Below are 18,100 nucleotides of genomic sequence, written 5' to 3'. Positions count from 1 at the left end.
TTAAAAAAAATAGCATGTTGAATAGTGTGCAGTATGCAATCAGCAATGTGTTATATCGTTGACACACCTCAACACATTTAATTCAGATTGCTTTCAAAAGGTTTTCGCACTTTTATCCAATTATGTGCAAAAAATACGGAAATTTTGCTGCAAATTAAAGATGTGTAGTATGCTAGTATGCTATTTCGAATACAGCTAAAATTGTGTCTGGTATTATTTTTCTGTTCATTCATCACATTGGAAATAAAAAACGAATTTGAGCACACTGCATTGTGGGATATAGTGTTCCACACAGTGTACCGTTTCTCCATACTGCACATTTTGGCAAATATAGTAGGTCACTTGGTTATTTCAATAAAGAAAATCTGCATACTGTGCAAAGTGTAGTGTGTTATATTGTTGAAACATGACCTAATTATTATGCATATTTAATTTTTGTCCAACTGAAAATTTTCACTTTTTCCCCCACATTTTTTCAAATTGGCCTATTCTATAAATTTTTTTTTTACATTTTGATGCATATAAAAGATATAAAAAAGATATGTAGTGTGTCAATTTGAAATAGCGCTCCGCGTACTGCATACTGCACAGTATATACTGTATACTGCCTACTATTGTTTTAAAAATAGCATGTGAAACAGTCTGGATTATTAAGATTCAATGATAAACATTTCAGACGGTAAGTATGCTACACTGTTGTCACATGACCTTGCCACGTAGCCTGTTTGGCGCAATTTGTGTAAAGTTCTTCTTCTAACACAGCTCTAGATGCAGGTTATATTTGGAATGAAATGCTAGCATTCTGCGTATTCAATACTTAAAATAGTATACACTGTTTACTGTCTACTATTTAAAAAAATAGCATGTTGAATAGTGTGCAGTATGCAATCAGCAATGTGTTATATCGTTGACACACCTCAACACATTTAATTCAGATTGCTTTCAAAAGGTTTTCGCACTTTTATCCAATTATGTGCAAAAAATACGGAAATTTTGCTGCAAATTAAAGATGTGTAGTATGCTAGTATGCTATTTCGAATACAGCTAAAATTGTGTCTGGTATTATTTTTCTGTTCATTCATCACATTGGAAATAAAAAACGAATTTGAGCACACTGCATTGTGGGATATAGTGTTCCACACAGTGTACCGTTTCTCCATACTGCACATTTTGGCAAATATAGTAGGTCACTTGGTTATTTCAATAAAGAAAATCTGCATACTGTGCAAAGTGTAGTGTGTTATATTGTTGAAACATGACCTAATTATTATGCATATTTAATTTTTGTCCAACTGTCTTGAAAATTTTCACTTTTTCCCCCACATTTTTTCAAATTGGCCTATTCTATAAAATTTGTTTTTACATTTTGATGCATATAAAAGATATAAAAAAGATATGTAGTGTGTCAATTTGAAAATGGCCAAAATTGAGGCTTGTATTATTTCCTGTTCATTAAAAAAAAAGAGCATTGCATTGTGGGATATAATGTTCCTATAATTTCTTCGCATTTTCATCCAATTTTGTAAAAAAAAAAAAAAATTTTTGCCACAAAAAAGACAATTGTCATTTTATTATAGGCCACAGTATTTCATCTGGTTATTCTAATGTGTAAAATTTGCATACTGTGCAAAGTATGCATCTGCAGAAATAGTATGAGTAGTATGGTAGTGTGTTAATCCGAACATATCCATTGTGTTTGGGCAAACCTCATTCCTGCCCACCTGACTAAGTTCAGACACACCCAGAGGAATCATGGGAAACCTTACAATCTAGGATACAGCTGAGGTATGAAGAGACGACTGAATGAAACCATTTGCATGAATTGAAAGAACTGAAAGACATGATACTTCCTTAATCCGTAGAGCCCTCAACTAGACCTACAAACGCAAAGAGAAGCTGGAAGCTACTCTAATAAAGTTCTGCTAAGAATAAATAACACGACAAAGAGCACCAGTACATTATTTCCTTATAGCTAGCTAGAATTCATAACCTTGCTAACATAATCCAGTTCTAGAGTGGCATATGTATGAATCGAGCAGTGCATTCTAGAGGCGTTTGAAGCTTATCGTCACGCGAGCGAATAATGAAAGCTTATGGTCTGACATCACACTTTAAGTAAATTTTATAAGTAAATTTTGTCTGGTTTGCGGCTGCCAGCTTCAGATATTAATAGTTTCACATTGGTTGCATTATAAAACATGACACACTGACATTGTGTAGGATTAGTTATCGAGATTCTTACGGTAAGATATCGCCAATGTGTGGCATACTATTGATACATAAAACACACAATCACGCACACGCTCGATCAAACCTCTAACAAGTGCTTTACACCTTAATACATGATTAAAAAAACAAGAACAAAAAATATTAGCCCTATGTAAGAGGAAATCCATTCATACCCCAACATACAGCCAATCAGTGGCGCTAGTCCCATGTGAGCCAATCACATTTAACTTTAACAAGTCACCTGACAGTTACACAACCAATGACGTGTGACATCTCTAGCTCTGCATATAAGGAGCAGCCAATCATCTGTAACAATCATGATCCGATGGATATCACGTCCAATCAGACGAGGCGTGTTCAGCTCTGGTCTTCTCGCAGTTCGCTGGGCAGGAACTTGTATTGTTGCTGTCGGATGTGGGCGAGTTTCTTCCGGGCTTCTTCTAACTCCCTCTCCTTTCTGAGCATCTCCTCCTGTGCTGCAATGATCTGGAAATAATGCAAAACTATTAGTCACTGAATAGGCAACATTCATGAAAATTGAGCAGAACAAATTCCTGTGTAAATCATTAAAAAAAAGATTCTTGTGTAAATTGTTGCACTGCGATATAATTACGAGCAATTTATAAAAAAATCCTTCCGCTGTGACATGACATGAGAATGCACATGCAAAATTGTACGTTACAATGGACTTACAAACATGCAGATTCGTTCTGCTCATGTTTCAAACATGAATGGTAAATGTGACAGTTTACAGACTAGAATTAAGATCAGTTCATGGTTTCACAGATGAATTACACAAACTCATTCTGCTCGTTTCATGCATGAATGTAACATGATTATGACTATTTATGTAAGAAAGATTACCACAGAAATTCTTTCTGGTCATGTTCCATGAATGAATGCAAAAATTTACTCAAAAACAGTTTTTTGACTTGTGTTCCCTGAATGCGACAAATGCAAATGAATACAATTTACGCAAGAATGGTTTACACAAACTTGTTCTTGTTGCATTCATGAATGTGATGATAATGCAACAAATTACTGTAATGGAATGGTTTTATGAGCAATTATAAAATGCATTTTTCTGTTTCATGCACAAATGCAATATGACTGCAGATCATTGTGGCAATTTATGCAAGAATGTTTTATACAGGTTTGTTTGCTTATGTAGCATGAATGCAAGAAATGCAGATGAATTCAATTGGTTTACACAGATTCATTCATTCTGTTTCATATGCATGAATGTGACAAATGCATCAAATTACATAAAAATGGTTTTTACCAACAATTACCACCAATTCTTTTTGCTTGTGTTTTGTGCATAAATAAATGCAACATCATTATGGCAATTCATGCAATAACGGTTTGTACAAATTTGTTTTGCTTGTGTTGCATGAATGCAAACAATAGCAGATGAATGCAATTTATGCAAGAATGATTTACACAGATTCTGCGTGTTTCAAGCATTAACTCAACAATTTACGTAAGAATTGTTTTATAAACAATGTGTACAGAAATTCTTTCTTTTCATGTTTCACGAATGAGTGCCAATGTTTGTATACAATGTTAAAGTTTCAGATCTAAAACCTGGTCTCCAATCAGTCCTGCCGATTGTTTAAAACCAGTTTCCTTAGATGAAGACAGCTAAATCTTTTGTAGTACAATGATACATAAATAACGCTTACATATTATAGCCAAGGAAAAATGCCAAGGGATGTTTTTTCTTCCAGTTTTTTTCCCCCCAAAGTAGTTTTTCCTTCTGCTGCTTTCTTAGTGACAAGAGAGAAAAAGCTTCATATTCTTTACTGGAATGTGTAATTTTAGCATAACTGTACTGCAAAAAAAGTGGGACTGGATCTGCAATAGACATCCAGTTATTTTCCAAACAGTGTAACATTTTTGTGGATTTAAGGAATGGGACGGCTAGATCAAGGCTTGACCTTCTGAACAGGGACTGACTCGGTACAAAAAGCTTCTTTTTGTTGTGCTGGCAACGATTCGAGGGTGCATGCAAACACTCACGCCATCCACTCAACGGACTTTCTCAGATGTTCAGAATATTCCAGTGCCCTCTCAAGATGAAGACAAGACATGAAGGCATTCTGGGCGGAAGGAAGCTTTGAATAGGCAGACACACAGTCTTTAATTTGTGCATCTGGCCCGGGATGAAACGTGAAAATGAGCTGTTTGTGGATACAGCGACCCGGCGTAAGATGCCAGCTGTAGATGCTTGGTACAAAACCACAGCTTTCAAATCCCGCTGATGGATCCACAATGCAGTTCTAAATGTCAAATCTCTTTTCAATTGAGCAGCATCACTTCAGAAGTCAAGGACTATTCAAAAACTGCTGTGGACTTTTTTTTTCTGTGGGAACATGTGAAGAATCTCACCTGAGCGATTCCACCTACGAATTTAGTTTTAACCACAACGCTGTTGTCTTCGGCTTTATCGAAGGCTGCTTTCTGCGCTGCCTTCACCAGGTTGTCAGATGCTCTCTTGACGGCATTACCAGCAGCCTGTGCAAACACAAAAAACAAATAATAATAATAAACTACAACTTGTTGTTTTTCACTTAGAACTCATATAATTTTGTATTATTCAAGTGATTGTAACCTGTAATCTCCTCATGGCCTCTGAGTCCTGGTTTGCTTTGACTTTACAGGCCACCAGCAGTTGAGCGGTGGAAGCTGCCACCTGTTTGGCAGAGGAAATGAGCTTCTCCTCGCTGGCGTGACCCTGGACTGAAGCGTTGGCAGCCTCACACAGGCTACTAGTGGCGGCCGCAACCATCCGAGCCTAAAAGAGGGAAAGATTCAAATTATAACAGTCATTTAGCTGATGCTTCTGGTCAAAGCAACTTTACATCTATTGCAATGGTGATAACTTCAACTTACTGCTGATATCAGACCCTGGGACCACTGGCCATCATCTACTGCATTGGCAGGGATGGAGCCCACCTACATCAAATACCAAAAATATTAAAAAGTGTCAATGTTATTTATGTACTATTATAGAACGTATTAATATCTTTAATTTTGCTTTAATTTTTAAATTTAATTTTAAAGTTAATTTTTCTATTTAGCTTTAATTTATTTTTATTTCAGTTTTAGTTTTAATCATTTTAGCTATTTATTTAATTCAGTTAGTTGCCAAGGCAATTTCTGTTTCAATTTTTTAAGTGTTATTTCAGCTTTATTTCAATTAACAAAAAGATTTTTAATAGCAATAACAACACTGAAAAGTAGAAAACTTTGTATGTGTAAAAAAAATATGCATTAAATGATTTTAGCACCTTGCCCTGTGCTACGAGCTCTCTCTGGGCAGCCGATGCGGATTTGACCAGAGCGCTGGTTGCTGCAGCGATGGATTTCGCCGCTTCCAGGATCTGCTCATCAAAGTCCAGAGACTCATCGGCTTGCTGCGAAAATAAGAAAGCAAGAGATATAACAAACTGTGGATTGTCACCTTATTAAATGTAATGAATACTCTTGCTTTATCTATGCTAATTGATAACAATCCTCTCACCAAGCCATTACTTCAAAACCATTTAAAGGAACTGAGATTTTATTATCTGTTATTATACTATGAATTATTATTTTTTTTTTATTTTTTTTTTAGCAAGACACACATTGTGTTGATCCCAGAAAATACATTTCATCTTTCTTTTCTTTCTTTTCTTTTCTTTTTGTGACATGTGGCCAAGTATGGTTACCCATACTAGGAATTAGTGCTCTGCATTTAACCCATCCTTAGTGCACACACACAGCAGTGAACACGCACACACCGTGAACACACACCCGGAGCAGTGGGCAGCCATTTATGCTGTGGCGCCCGGGGAGCAGTTGGGGGTTCGGTGCCTTGCTCAAGGGCACCTCAGTCATGGTATTGAAGGTGGGAGAGAGTGCTGTAGATTCACTCCCCCCACCTACAATCCCTGCCGGACCTGAGACTCGAACTCGCAACCTTTGGGCTACGAGTCCGACTCTCTAACCATTAGGCCACGACTTCCCCCAGATTTCCACCAATTGGTTAATCAAACACCACATCCTGAAGGTTGACATGCGTTCCACTATACAAACAAAGAGTAATAGTTTGTTCAGAATAACATACTACTAGTCTGCTTGTAATACACTTCGAGTATGCAGCATGTACATGGTGCACAGAATGCTTATTTTCTGTATGCATGAAATGTGACACTGGAATTGGAAGGTTGAAAAAAATTGCATTGTGGGATATAGTAATCCATGCAGTGTGGATTGGTTCTATACAGAACATTTTGGCAAATGCAGTAGATATTCCATGCATATGTGTATACATTGAAAAATGTATATAATGCATACTGCAATAAAACTGCACAAGTAGTATGATAATATGCTATTTTGAACAAACACTTTATTTCATTATGTTCCAAATGGAATACTAGCCTACTGGATACTGTGCAGCATATACAGACAACTATTTTTAAAAACAGTAAGTGAAACAGATGGTAATACAGAAATTAAAAATGTTTCAAACAGCAGTATGCCACATTGTTGTCACATGATGTGAAAATAACATTTACTTTGCACTTTGAATCCATTTTGTTTTAAAAGTTTGATAAAATAATGATTAGTGATGTTGAAAATATTGTCGATATTACTTCTGGTTCATTTATAAAACTGTAAATGGAAGGTTGTATTAAGTGCATTGTGGGATATAATAATCCTTGCAGTGTTCTCTTGTTATATACTGAACTTTTAATGAACATTTGGCGCAAACAGCATACTACATACTGCATTAACAGTATGAGTAGTATGGCAGTATGCTATTCCAAACTGAGACTCGAACTCGCAACCTTTGGGCTACGAGTCCGACTCTCTAACCATTAGGCCACGACTTCCCCCAGATTTCCACCAATTGGTTAATCAAACACCACATCCTGAAGGTTGACATGCGTTCCACTATACAAACAAAGAGTAATAGTTTGTTCAGAATAACATACTACTAGTCTGCTTGTAATACACTTCGAGTATGCAGCATGTACATGGTGCACAGAATGCTTATTTTCTGTATGCATGAAATGTGACACTGGAATTGGAAGGTTGAAAAAAATTGCATTGTGGGATATAGTAATCCATGCAGTGTGGATTGGTTCTATACAGAACATTTTGGCAAATGCAGTAGATATTCCATGCATATGTGTATACATTGAAAAATGTATATAATGCATACTGCAATAAAACTGCACAAGTAGTATGATAATATGCTATTTTGAACAAACACTTTATTTCATTATGTTCCAAATGGAATACTAGCCTACTGGATACTGTGCAGCATATACAGACAACTATTTTTAAAAACAGTAAGTGAAACAGATGGTAATACAGAAATTAAAAATGTTTCAAACAGCAGTATGCCACATTGTTGTCACATGATGTGAAAATAACATTTACTTTGCACTTTGAATCCATTTTGTTTTAAAAGTTTGATAAAATAATGATTAGTGATGTTGAAAATATTGTCGATATTACTTCTGGTTCATTTATAAAACTGTAAATGGAAGGTTGTATTAAGTGCATTGTGGGATATAATAATCCTTGCAGTGTTCTCTTGTTATATACTGAACTTTTAATGAACATTTGGCGCAAACAGCATACTACATACTGCATTAACAGTATGAGTAGTATGGCAGTATGCTATTCCAAACACAGTCAAGGCGATGAAAGGAAGAAGGTGAGATGTAACTTCGACAAAGTGATCTGAGGGTGACACCTTGTGGCATGGTGGTGCCAATTCTTAGGTTCACACTGTTCAGAATCAACAGCGTCAAAGCAAATGGCACAATTCTAACGGACCTAAGACACACCCTTGCGTGCCACCTACACAAATTGATCTGTCTGAAGTCACAAAAACACACACGTTCATGAACAAGTCATAAACAGAACACACACAAGTCTGGAGACAGAGCAGGACACTGTAGGAATATGTTTGATATATAGTTGGACAGAATAACAACCTAATATATCAAACATATCAAACAGAGCCCTGCAGAAAGGCTTCCAGGTCTACCTCACCTCCAGAACATGGGGAAAGAGAGGAGAGGATAGGAGAGCACAAGAGAGCAGGGCATGCTGGGATAGCAGGGAAAAGACAAGGATGGGTAAAGGAGAGAAGGCAAAAGAGGGAAGTGAGGAATGAAGATTAGGGGAAACAGTAAAGAAAGCTCCAGGGGCGATAATAAACACCAATGACATTGTATCCTGATACGTGCTGAATTTCAACCTCATTAAATCAAGTAACAGTGAACAAACATGTTAATGTGCTATAAACTAATTCAGAATGTTTATTGGCGTGTGATGTAGAGCTCTAAATGTGAGACAGTCTGTGAAATGTGGTTTAGCAGAGTCTGCAGAGGCTAATGAAATGAAAAATCAACAATGAATGTCTGAATGGACTAAAGGTGACAACATTACACAAACTTCTGTTCATCCTTCTTTCCAGAATATATGAACCTGACCTGACTAACACAACACAGTGAGACAGAGAGTTAAAAAGCAGAGGGAGGGATAGACAGACATACAGACATAATAATAGATAGACTGAAATAGTTAGAACTAAAGACAGAATGAAAGATACAGAAAGACAGACAGAACAAACCATAGACTGAATGATAGACAGAACATTAGATAGAATGAACCACAGATAGACAGAAAGACAGACCAATCAACAGACATACAGAAGGACAGAACAGACAGACAGATGAACAGACAGACGAGGCACAGAGAGATTGATGGACAGACAGACGGATAGATAGTAGGGATGTTCATTTCGGTTATTTTTCCTAACCGACAACCGACGCTCGTTAACCGATTGTTAACCGACAAGATTATTTTAAATTAGAATTGAATTAAATTAGAAAGGATAAGTGACCCATCAAAAAATACTAACATTTGTTTCCCGGGGATTAATTTTACATGCGCAAAAAGCAGCAAACAACAGAACATGAGGATTCACATGGTCATCATATCACATCACGCACCTGCAGCGCTTCTGTGAGCGGAGAAAAACATAATAAAGCAAGGCTATATATACATATATATATACACATATATATTTATATATATATATAAAACTAATAAATAGGCCTAAACAAATAAAGGCAAACCTTTTACAATTCCGATTATTTTTATGACTAAAAGGAGTAGTTTCTTCCACTGTTAGAAGGAAAAAATTAAAGTGATTGCGCCGGCGCCGCTTGAACACCCACAGTTAAGCTTTGCTACCTTGACAATGCAGCCATCATAATAAAATACAGTCAGTCAAACATATGGAAAAAAAAATATGTAGAAAAATCTGGGCCATTAAGTGTTATCACAGTACCGCCGTGATGTTATGCAAAACATTTTGTTTTACGTGGATATTGGAACGCGAGTGAAGTACATAAAATATAATAATTTGCCATTCAAATACATCGCGAATACGAAAACATTTGATTTTGTGTCGAATGAGAGACCCAACGTTGGTTTCAGTTTAGTTTTAGCCTAAATTAATTCGTTTTGGCTTGTTGTTTATATTGCTATAGCTCTTATATTTTTAATTCTTGTTCTTTTCTAAATACTGTTAATTGAAAGGATTTGTTGTGGAGTGAGGGGAACTAAAATAGCCTAGCTATGTTTACAGTGTTTATTATAATGTTTGTAAACATTTCGCGTAGGCATTAGGCCTATTTCTGAATGAAATAATACAATTTCCCCCCTAAAAAACAAATTTTTTAATACACATAGCGTATTTTAACCATGCAGCAAACCTTTTTTTAATATTTGTATAAATTACTGAAAAAATAAATAAAGAACTTTTTAAACCATTTAACTGATTGTATTAATCGGTCAAAATTCTTACGGTCGGTTAACCGGTTAAAATGAACATCCCTAATAGATAGACAGATAGATAGATATACAGACAGACAGATAGATATACAAACAGACAGACAGAAATATAGATATACAGACAGACAGACAGACGAGGCACAGAGAGATTGATGGACAGACAGACAGATAGACAGATATATTGATAGATAGATAGATAGATAGATAGACAGACAGACAGACAGACAGACATATACGGGACGATAGATGGATGTTGTCTCTCTGTACAGTATTCCGCCTGTGGCAGTAAATGTTAATCACTGAGACACTCAAGGGGGGAAACTGTTTCAGCTCTGAGTGGCAAAATGTGGATGAATGCTTTTTTTTTTTAGGTGAAAAGAATCACTGACAGCTAAACTATAATACAGATGGATGAAACAATAAAAGATCTTCAGGGAAAATCATTTCTAAAAAGTGCTGACCTTCTTGGAGATGAGTTTCAGATAGACTGACTAAAAGTCCAGCATGCTCTAAAACGAAACTTCACAATACTGAACAATTGAGATGCAAGACGGATCACAAAAAAGCCCAACAAACCAAAAACCAGACGATCATTTCAAGTTCAGTGCTCACCAGACTGCAAAATATAAATTGTTAATGTACAAAAAAAAACTAAGAAAATGTTACACAGATGTGCGCAAACTTCCCAAACACCAAGAAAATACAAAAACACCACATCCTGAAATCTTGAAGTCCAAAAATTACAAAAATAACATAACCTCCCCTCAAATATAATATAGGAATACACAAAAAAGCCCAACAAACCAAAAACCAGACGATCATTTCAAGTTCAGTGCTCACCAGACTGCAAAATATAAATTGTTAATGTACAAAAAAAAACAAAGAAAATGTTACACAGATGTGCGCAAACTTCCCAAACACCAAGAAAATACAAAAACACCACATCCTGAAATCTTGAAGTCCTAAAATTACAAAAATAACATAACCTCCCCTCAAATATAATATAGGAATGAAACGTTCCCGCAGCCTTTGGTGGAAATGATCTGACATAGTTGTGTTGGCAGGCTGATCACAGCATTGTGTGTGTGTGTGTGTGTGTGTTTGGATTCAGAAGATGGATGGAAGGATACCTTTGGTTTGGCTCTGGGCTTCAGCTGCTCCAGTTTCTTAGACGCGGCCTCGATGGACGCAGCAGCACCCAGGAGCTCTGTCTCCGCTATCACCGTGGGGTCTTCTGGGTCCACCCACTCTGAACCTGAAAGGATGTGCAAACAATGTCAACATGACCCTCATTTTCAATGCACTTACAATGTTTATATATAATACATGCACATGGAAAGAGAAAACATGGTATGACATGAAAAAACTAATTTTAAGTAAAAAATTAAAGGAAAAAAAGCATGCGATTCAAACTAAAAACCTCCTGTATAGAGAAAATCACATTCCACCACAAGACCCTTACAAAAATTAAAGGAAATAAATCCTACTTTTATGAACCCCCCAATTATTACAGAAAAATCTCAAAAATGATAATAAATATATAATATATAAAATATAATAAATAATAATGACAATTTATGATAAATGATAATGCTAATGTATGATAAAGAATGGATGCCACAACCTTGGCTTTAATAACTATAACTTTAAGGTAAACACAGTGCTGACTGGCAGGTTATTACAGTCACAATCATTCATTAATTGCTTAGATGAACGTGCACATCTTTACGTTAATAGCCATTTATGGAGCAAATATGCTTCGTCTGTTTGAAAGTCTAAAAGACGTCTAAAAGACGTCTGTTTTGTTCAAACAGCTTGTGAAAACAGATGGTGAGAATGTGTTTGAGGATTATGTTAAACCTGAGGGAATTCAATTCTATCCCTTCTTCTCTTTTCTCTCACACTATAACTCATTGTATGAGTGTGTGTGTGTCCATGCTGGTCAGTATTCCGTCTGTATGTGTGTGGCCTGATATTGGAGAAAAACAACACTGTGTATCATACTCACCTCCATCTGTGGCAGAAAAGGAAAAAACAACAAAGTAGTGTTATAGAAAAGAGCAAGAGAGTGCCTTCAGCCCAATGGCTGTATTAAACCTGCACAAATTCAGCTCAATCGACCTGCCCCCATTAGCTCTCAAACTCATATACCATTACCAGGCCTGCATGAGATCTGTGCTCGCGGAAAGCTCAGCAGAATTTGACAACCCATCATTCGCAAAATTAAATTAAATGTGTTCGATTTTTTCATTATAAATGGATTTTGGAATAAATATTTTAAAAAAGACAATACTGATTTTTTTTCGTTTTTGATAATTATAGTGCAAATAGAAATTAAGCGTTAACATTAGTTCTGGCAGGTCACGTGAGTCAAGCTTGCATCAGCTGATTCTCAGCTGATCACATCTACCCATAGGAATACGACACCTATCACTGCATTCCTATATAAGCTCTATTCAGTATTATTCAGCAGCTTTTCAGCTTGCTCAGGAGCAAATTACCCTTCTCCATCCCCAGCTCCTCCTTTCGCCACAGTCAGGACTTGGCTTTCTGATATTCCTTGCTAATCAGACTCCTTTATCTTGAATAAAGTGTTACACTTAAATATCAAGTACATTAATGATATAGGCCTTGTTCTGTTCTGTTAACCCTAGGGGGGTTATTATTGCTGCTCTCCCTGCTCATTCATGACAGGCTGCATGGATGGGCAGGGAGGTTTTTGCCCAGAACAGAACCATACCGCCAAACCAAACGTTATGCTAAGTATCTATCATTTTGACGATAGTGGTCCTGACAGAACTATATTTAGAGGAATAATTCACCCCAAAATTACAATTTGCTGAAAAAGACCTACCCTCAGGCCATCCAAGATGTAGATGAATTTGTCCCCCTATTGCCCTCTCACATAAAAATCCATTAAGATATTTGTTTACTTTTGGTCTGTTTTTGCTTGCAAATGGTGTTTGATCTGTGCATTTTCTCTCCTGATTCAGACGAGATGAGTTTTTACACAATATTATGTATAGAGGACTCATATTTTTAGCTGGAAGCAACCGTTTGAAATGAAAAACATCTTAATTATGGACTTATTACAAAGACACAGCTTTTCACTTCACAAAATGATTACTTGTGGATTACTGTGATTTTTTTAATAAATTGTTTGGACTCTCATTCTGACGGCACCCATTCACTGCAGATGATCCACTGGTGAGCAAGTGACCCAATGCTACAATACATTTCTCCAAATCTGTTCCGATGAAGAAACAAACTCAACTACATCTTGGATGGCCTCAGGGTGAGTTAATTTTCAGCAAATTTTCAGTTTTTGGGTGAACTATCCCTTGATTACAAGTCTTTTTATTTACATAATTGTAGTAAAAAACTATTTTAATCCATTTTTTTACATTAATTGTGTTGCTCCATCAATATTCAATAAAAACAAATTCTTTGGGACCAAAAACAAAAAAATAAACAGAATTTTCCTTGCAGGACCTTCAATCCCATTGTAGCATATCCATTTGTGTGTGCTCACCTTTCATGGCTTCAGCAGTCTGGATGAGCTCCGTGACTGAGCCTGCCACTTTCTTGGACAGTGTGACCAACTGCTGTTTCTGTTCGGCCGTGGGTTTCTGCAGTACCTGTGTGGAGTAAACACACGAGGTTAATCCCAGAACCCCCAAGCACAAAAACATCCTGTAAAAACTGTCAGCCCACTCACAAGCAGGACGTGTTCGAGCAAGTCGGTGTATCCGGTGGTGCACTCGATGCCGTAGAGCAGAGCTTTATTCCTCACATCCTCACCCACTTCTGGGTGGTACGCGGCTTGCTGCAAGACATAAACACAAATTTATGGTATGTGATGATTAGCTCCAAATGGAATCTGCAGATTTTTGTACTTTTGAGGGAAAGATCTGTAGCTCTATAGGAATCTGAGGACTGTAGGAAATGCATTACATCATGACGACACTAGAGGGCGTAATTTAGGAGTCAAAAGTAGGTTAGTGCCAAATGAATTTGAGAAAGAGAGCAAATGTCATTCATTGTGCATTGTGTGTGAGCACAACAAACCCATTTTGTTGGTATTCAAGTGTTTGTGGATTTCCACCATACAGTTGGTCAGCATACGGTGAGATTGTGTTTGTGTGAATGGGCATATGTGTGTGTGTGATGGTGGATAAGCACCTTGCAGGTGGTCAGCATGTCGGAGATGGCTTTGCGGCTCAGGTTGGCAGTGGATATCACGTCCTCCTGCTGAGCAGAGTTGCCTGCTGCCACCGCTTTGGCCGTTGCTACGGTGATGCCCTTGGTCATGCGGATGAACTCTTCTGGGGTGGTAGATTTCTCCGGAACGTCCTTGGATTGGAAAACCTGGAAAGCAGATGATGCAACAGTCAGGGAAATGAAGAAATATTTTATTCATAATAGAAATAACATATCTGCAACTCTTCAGTGACTCATACATTTTTAGAAGAAGTCATATGACCAGGGCTGATTTTCTGTGCACTAATACAGTAATGCCATCAGGATTTCTGATGGGCATCTGATAACAGGAGCATTAAACCAGAAGATAAATCTCGTGCCTTCCTGTACCACTATCTCAATCTCTCACACGGCCTCTGATAAGTGGAGTAGGGATGCCCATGGGAGAAGGAGAACGAGGAGCAGGTGGAGAACAGGCAAAGCTCACAGGGTGTATTATTCTGTATTACCAGTTCATATCACAGATGGATGGGTTTTTACCTCTGTCTGGGGTCAAATTAATTAGGCTGGACCAAATTGGTACTAATTCACAGCCAGATTGTTATACAAGTTGATTGTATTAGCATCTTAATTAGGATCAAAATGAGCATGAAATGTACTAACTAGTCCCAAGTGCTTAAAGGAATAGAAGAAGATATTTTGACAAATGTCTCAGTAGGGGTGGACAATATGGCAAAAATATCATGTCACATTTTTTTTTCGGGAAAATCACGATTCACAATTTTATCACGATTCTTTGTCATGTTGGTTTTAATATTTTACATGTTGTCTGAGCAGTACAGCCAAACTAATTTCCCTATTTTAAAAACAAAGCTTTACAAGGTAACAAAAAAAGAATGGCAGATATTTAGGCCGAAGTGGGTGAAGATAAAAATCTGTGTCATTATTTTATCTTTGCTATAAAATAAGAAAAAAGACACACATTACAAATACACATAACATACAAATAAAACAAACAATGCTTTATTTTTCAGGTACGGTAGATGTATTTAGCAGTAGCATTCAAGAAATTGAATGAAGAAATATAAAAATTAAACACTATATTCTTTTAAATCAAGAGCTGTGAGTGATTTTTCTCTGTTTTTTTGCTTTATTAACATTAAAGTGATAGTTCAGCCAAAAATAAAAATTATGTTATCATTTACTCACTCTCAAGTTGTTTTAAACTTGAATGAGTTTCTTTCATCTGTTGCTCAAAGTTATTTTGAAGAATGTGGGTAAACAAACAGTTGCTGGTCACCAGTGACTTCCATAGTACAGTATTTCCCCCCCCCTATTATGAAAGTCAATGGGGACCAGCAACTGTTTGGTTACCTAGTCTAAAAACAGTCTGTCAAAACGACTTGTGGAATGTACAACTCTATGATGTAATAGTGTGGATAAACACTGCCTCAGCAGAAGAAGATCAACGCCTGCTTCTACATCGCTGCCTGTTTAGCCCTGCCCACTGATTCGTGCATGTAGTGTAAATAACGAGAAGGGTGAATGCAGGTCTATGCAGAAACCAAACAATAAAGATGGCTCCGAAGACAACAAGACGCTGTGCAGTGCACAGTCTTTGCATTGCCTTCCTTCTGATCCTAACATTAGTAAAGAGTGGATGAACTTTATTTTTAATGAAGATCCAGACTGTCAGTACAAACTCGGTTCTTTGTTCACTTTAATTATTGCAGATTTGTTTACAATCAAGGCACGATTTGACGCAGGATTTTCAGAAAGATTGAAACTAAAAAATTATGCTGCGCTGACAATATTGGATCTGACAGTAATGTCGCATCACAAGTGTGAGTAACTGTTTTTATGTGGTCACTATTGCTTTGTCTGTTATTATAGCTCCTTTGATATGTACCGAGTATTTATGCATTTTTTAACCTAAATCACTGCAGCGTCCATCTGTGAAGGATGTAGGCTATCAAACATACACAACTGTTAGCCAATCATAGCAGTGGGCATTTACTTCTGAGTAGGGGTGGGCGATATGGCAAAAATATCATGTCACAATTTTTTTTTAGAAATATCACGATTCACGATTGTATCATGATTTTTTGTCATGTTTTGCTATTTTGCAAGTTTTTGCAAGCAAATTTCCCTATTATAAAGACAAAGCCTTTCAAGGTAACAAAATATTTTAAAAATGGCAGATATTTAGACCAAAGTGGGCGAAAATAAAAATCTTTGTCATTATTTTATCTTTGTTATTAAAAATAAGAACAATGATACACATTACAAATACACATAATATACAAATAAAACAAACAATGCTTTATTTTTCAGGTACGGTAGGTGTATTTAGCAGTAGCATTCAAGAAATTGAATGAAGAAATATAAAAATTAAACACTATATTCTTTTAAATCAAGAGCAGTGAGTGATTTTTCTGTTTTTTTGCTTTATTAACATTAAAGTGATAGTTCAGCCAAAAATAAAAATTATGTTATCATTTACTCACTCTCAAGTTGTTTTAAACTTGAATGAGTTTCTTTCATCTGTTGCTCAAAGTTATTTTGAAGAATGTGGGTAAACAAACAGTTGCTGGTCACCAGTGACTTCCATAGTACAGTATTTCCCCCCCCCTATTATGAAAGTCAATGGGGACCAGCAACTGTTTGGTTACCAACATTCTTCAAAATATCTTCTTTTGTGTTCAACACAAGAAAGAAATTAATACATGTTTGGGACAACATGTGAGTGAGTAAATAATGACAGAATTTTATTTTTTGGGTGAACTATCCCTTTAATGACAAGGGGCATCATGTTTAGTACTGATGCTTTAAGACCTGCACGCATCTAAAGGTGCGTTTACGCCATATCGTAATTACTGTGATTATGAGATTCCAACTTGTAAAAAGCGTTCACATCCTCGTAGAACTCGTAATTATAACTTGTGAATTGGGAGTTTTCTGAGAGCTACAACTTGTACCACTACCACCTGACCACCTAAGATTCATTAGGCGCTATGTTTAGGCATTGATAGTGCGATAGTTCTGAGTCCAAGGGTGTGAACACTTCCAAGTAGAACGACACGTGCTGTCATCTCGAAATTACAGTAATTATGACATGGTGTGAATGCAGCATAATATACAGGCACGCATCCGTTTTTCTCTCAACTGTCTACTTTCACTTTAGACATAACCAACTGTTTATATGAAAACCTTGTGAGTTTTTGACATTATTAGCGCAATCAGATGCAAAAGATAACTTAGTCCAGATCAGGCGCTGTTTGACAGGCTTCTTAGTGTAAGCGAGCGTCAAGTGTACGTGCTTAGAAAAAGCGCATGTCAGAATGAAATGTTTGAATGAAACTCACGATACTACGATATTTCTTCAAAAGCAGAACGTGGAGACATTTTAATCGTCCAAGATCGAAAATCGTGATATCGCACACCCCTATGTCTCAGTGTTTTTTTTAGTCCATACAATGTTGTTTAGGTCCCATTGACTTTCAAAATATCTTCTTTTGTGTTCCACATACAGGTTTCAAATGGCATGAGGGTTAGAAAATAATGACTGTATGTACTTTTTTGAAGAACTCTTTAAAAGTGGGAAGCACATTATCTCTTTGAATATTTCAATATTCACACAAAGAATGCTGCATACAGTGAGTTCCTGTTTGATGCACTCAATAGTGGCTTCAAGAGCCCTCGTCCCGCGAGTGGCTTCATCTTCCACCGCTTTCACAGTTTTCAGTAGAGAGGTCACGTTCGTTACCATCACCTGTAACATCAGAAAACATAGGGAGGTCAAAGT

The 18,100-nt window shown here is 36.7% G+C and overlaps 1 protein-coding gene across 1 annotated transcript in view; it reads right to left on the bottom strand.

The window, feature by feature from the left end:
* Positions 1-1,444: 1,444 nt before the first annotated feature.
* The window catches only part of LOC107703225 (talin-2-like), a 175,722-nt gene continuing 159,066 nt past the window's right edge, over positions 1,445-18,100 (bottom strand). Inside the window, exons 48-58 of the mRNA XM_016505777.1 lie at positions 17,951-18,067; positions 14,278-14,463; positions 13,814-13,921; positions 13,628-13,733; positions 12,104-12,109; positions 11,226-11,350; positions 5,523-5,648; positions 5,125-5,187; positions 4,844-5,026; positions 4,621-4,746; positions 1,445-2,715 (exon numbers count right to left, since the gene is read on the bottom strand). Coding sequence (XP_016361263.1) covers positions 2,587-2,715; positions 4,621-4,746; positions 4,844-5,026; positions 5,125-5,187; positions 5,523-5,648; positions 11,226-11,350; positions 12,104-12,109; positions 13,628-13,733; positions 13,814-13,921; positions 14,278-14,463; positions 17,951-18,067 — 1,275 coding nt within the window. The 3' untranslated portion in view covers positions 1,445-2,586. The remainder of the gene's footprint in view (positions 2,716-4,620; positions 4,747-4,843; positions 5,027-5,124; positions 5,188-5,522; positions 5,649-11,225; positions 11,351-12,103; positions 12,110-13,627; positions 13,734-13,813; positions 13,922-14,277; positions 14,464-17,950; positions 18,068-18,100) is intronic.

Source organism: Sinocyclocheilus anshuiensis, unplaced genomic scaffold (genome assembly GCF_001515605.1).
Source record: "Sinocyclocheilus anshuiensis isolate Anshui unplaced genomic scaffold, SAMN03320099.WGS_v1.1 scaffold1597, whole genome shotgun sequence".
Classification (NCBI taxonomy): domain Eukaryota; kingdom Metazoa; phylum Chordata; class Actinopteri; order Cypriniformes; family Cyprinidae; genus Sinocyclocheilus; species Sinocyclocheilus anshuiensis.
The sequence above is the reverse complement of the archived record's forward strand: the minus strand, read 5'-3'. Positions and strand labels throughout refer to the sequence as shown.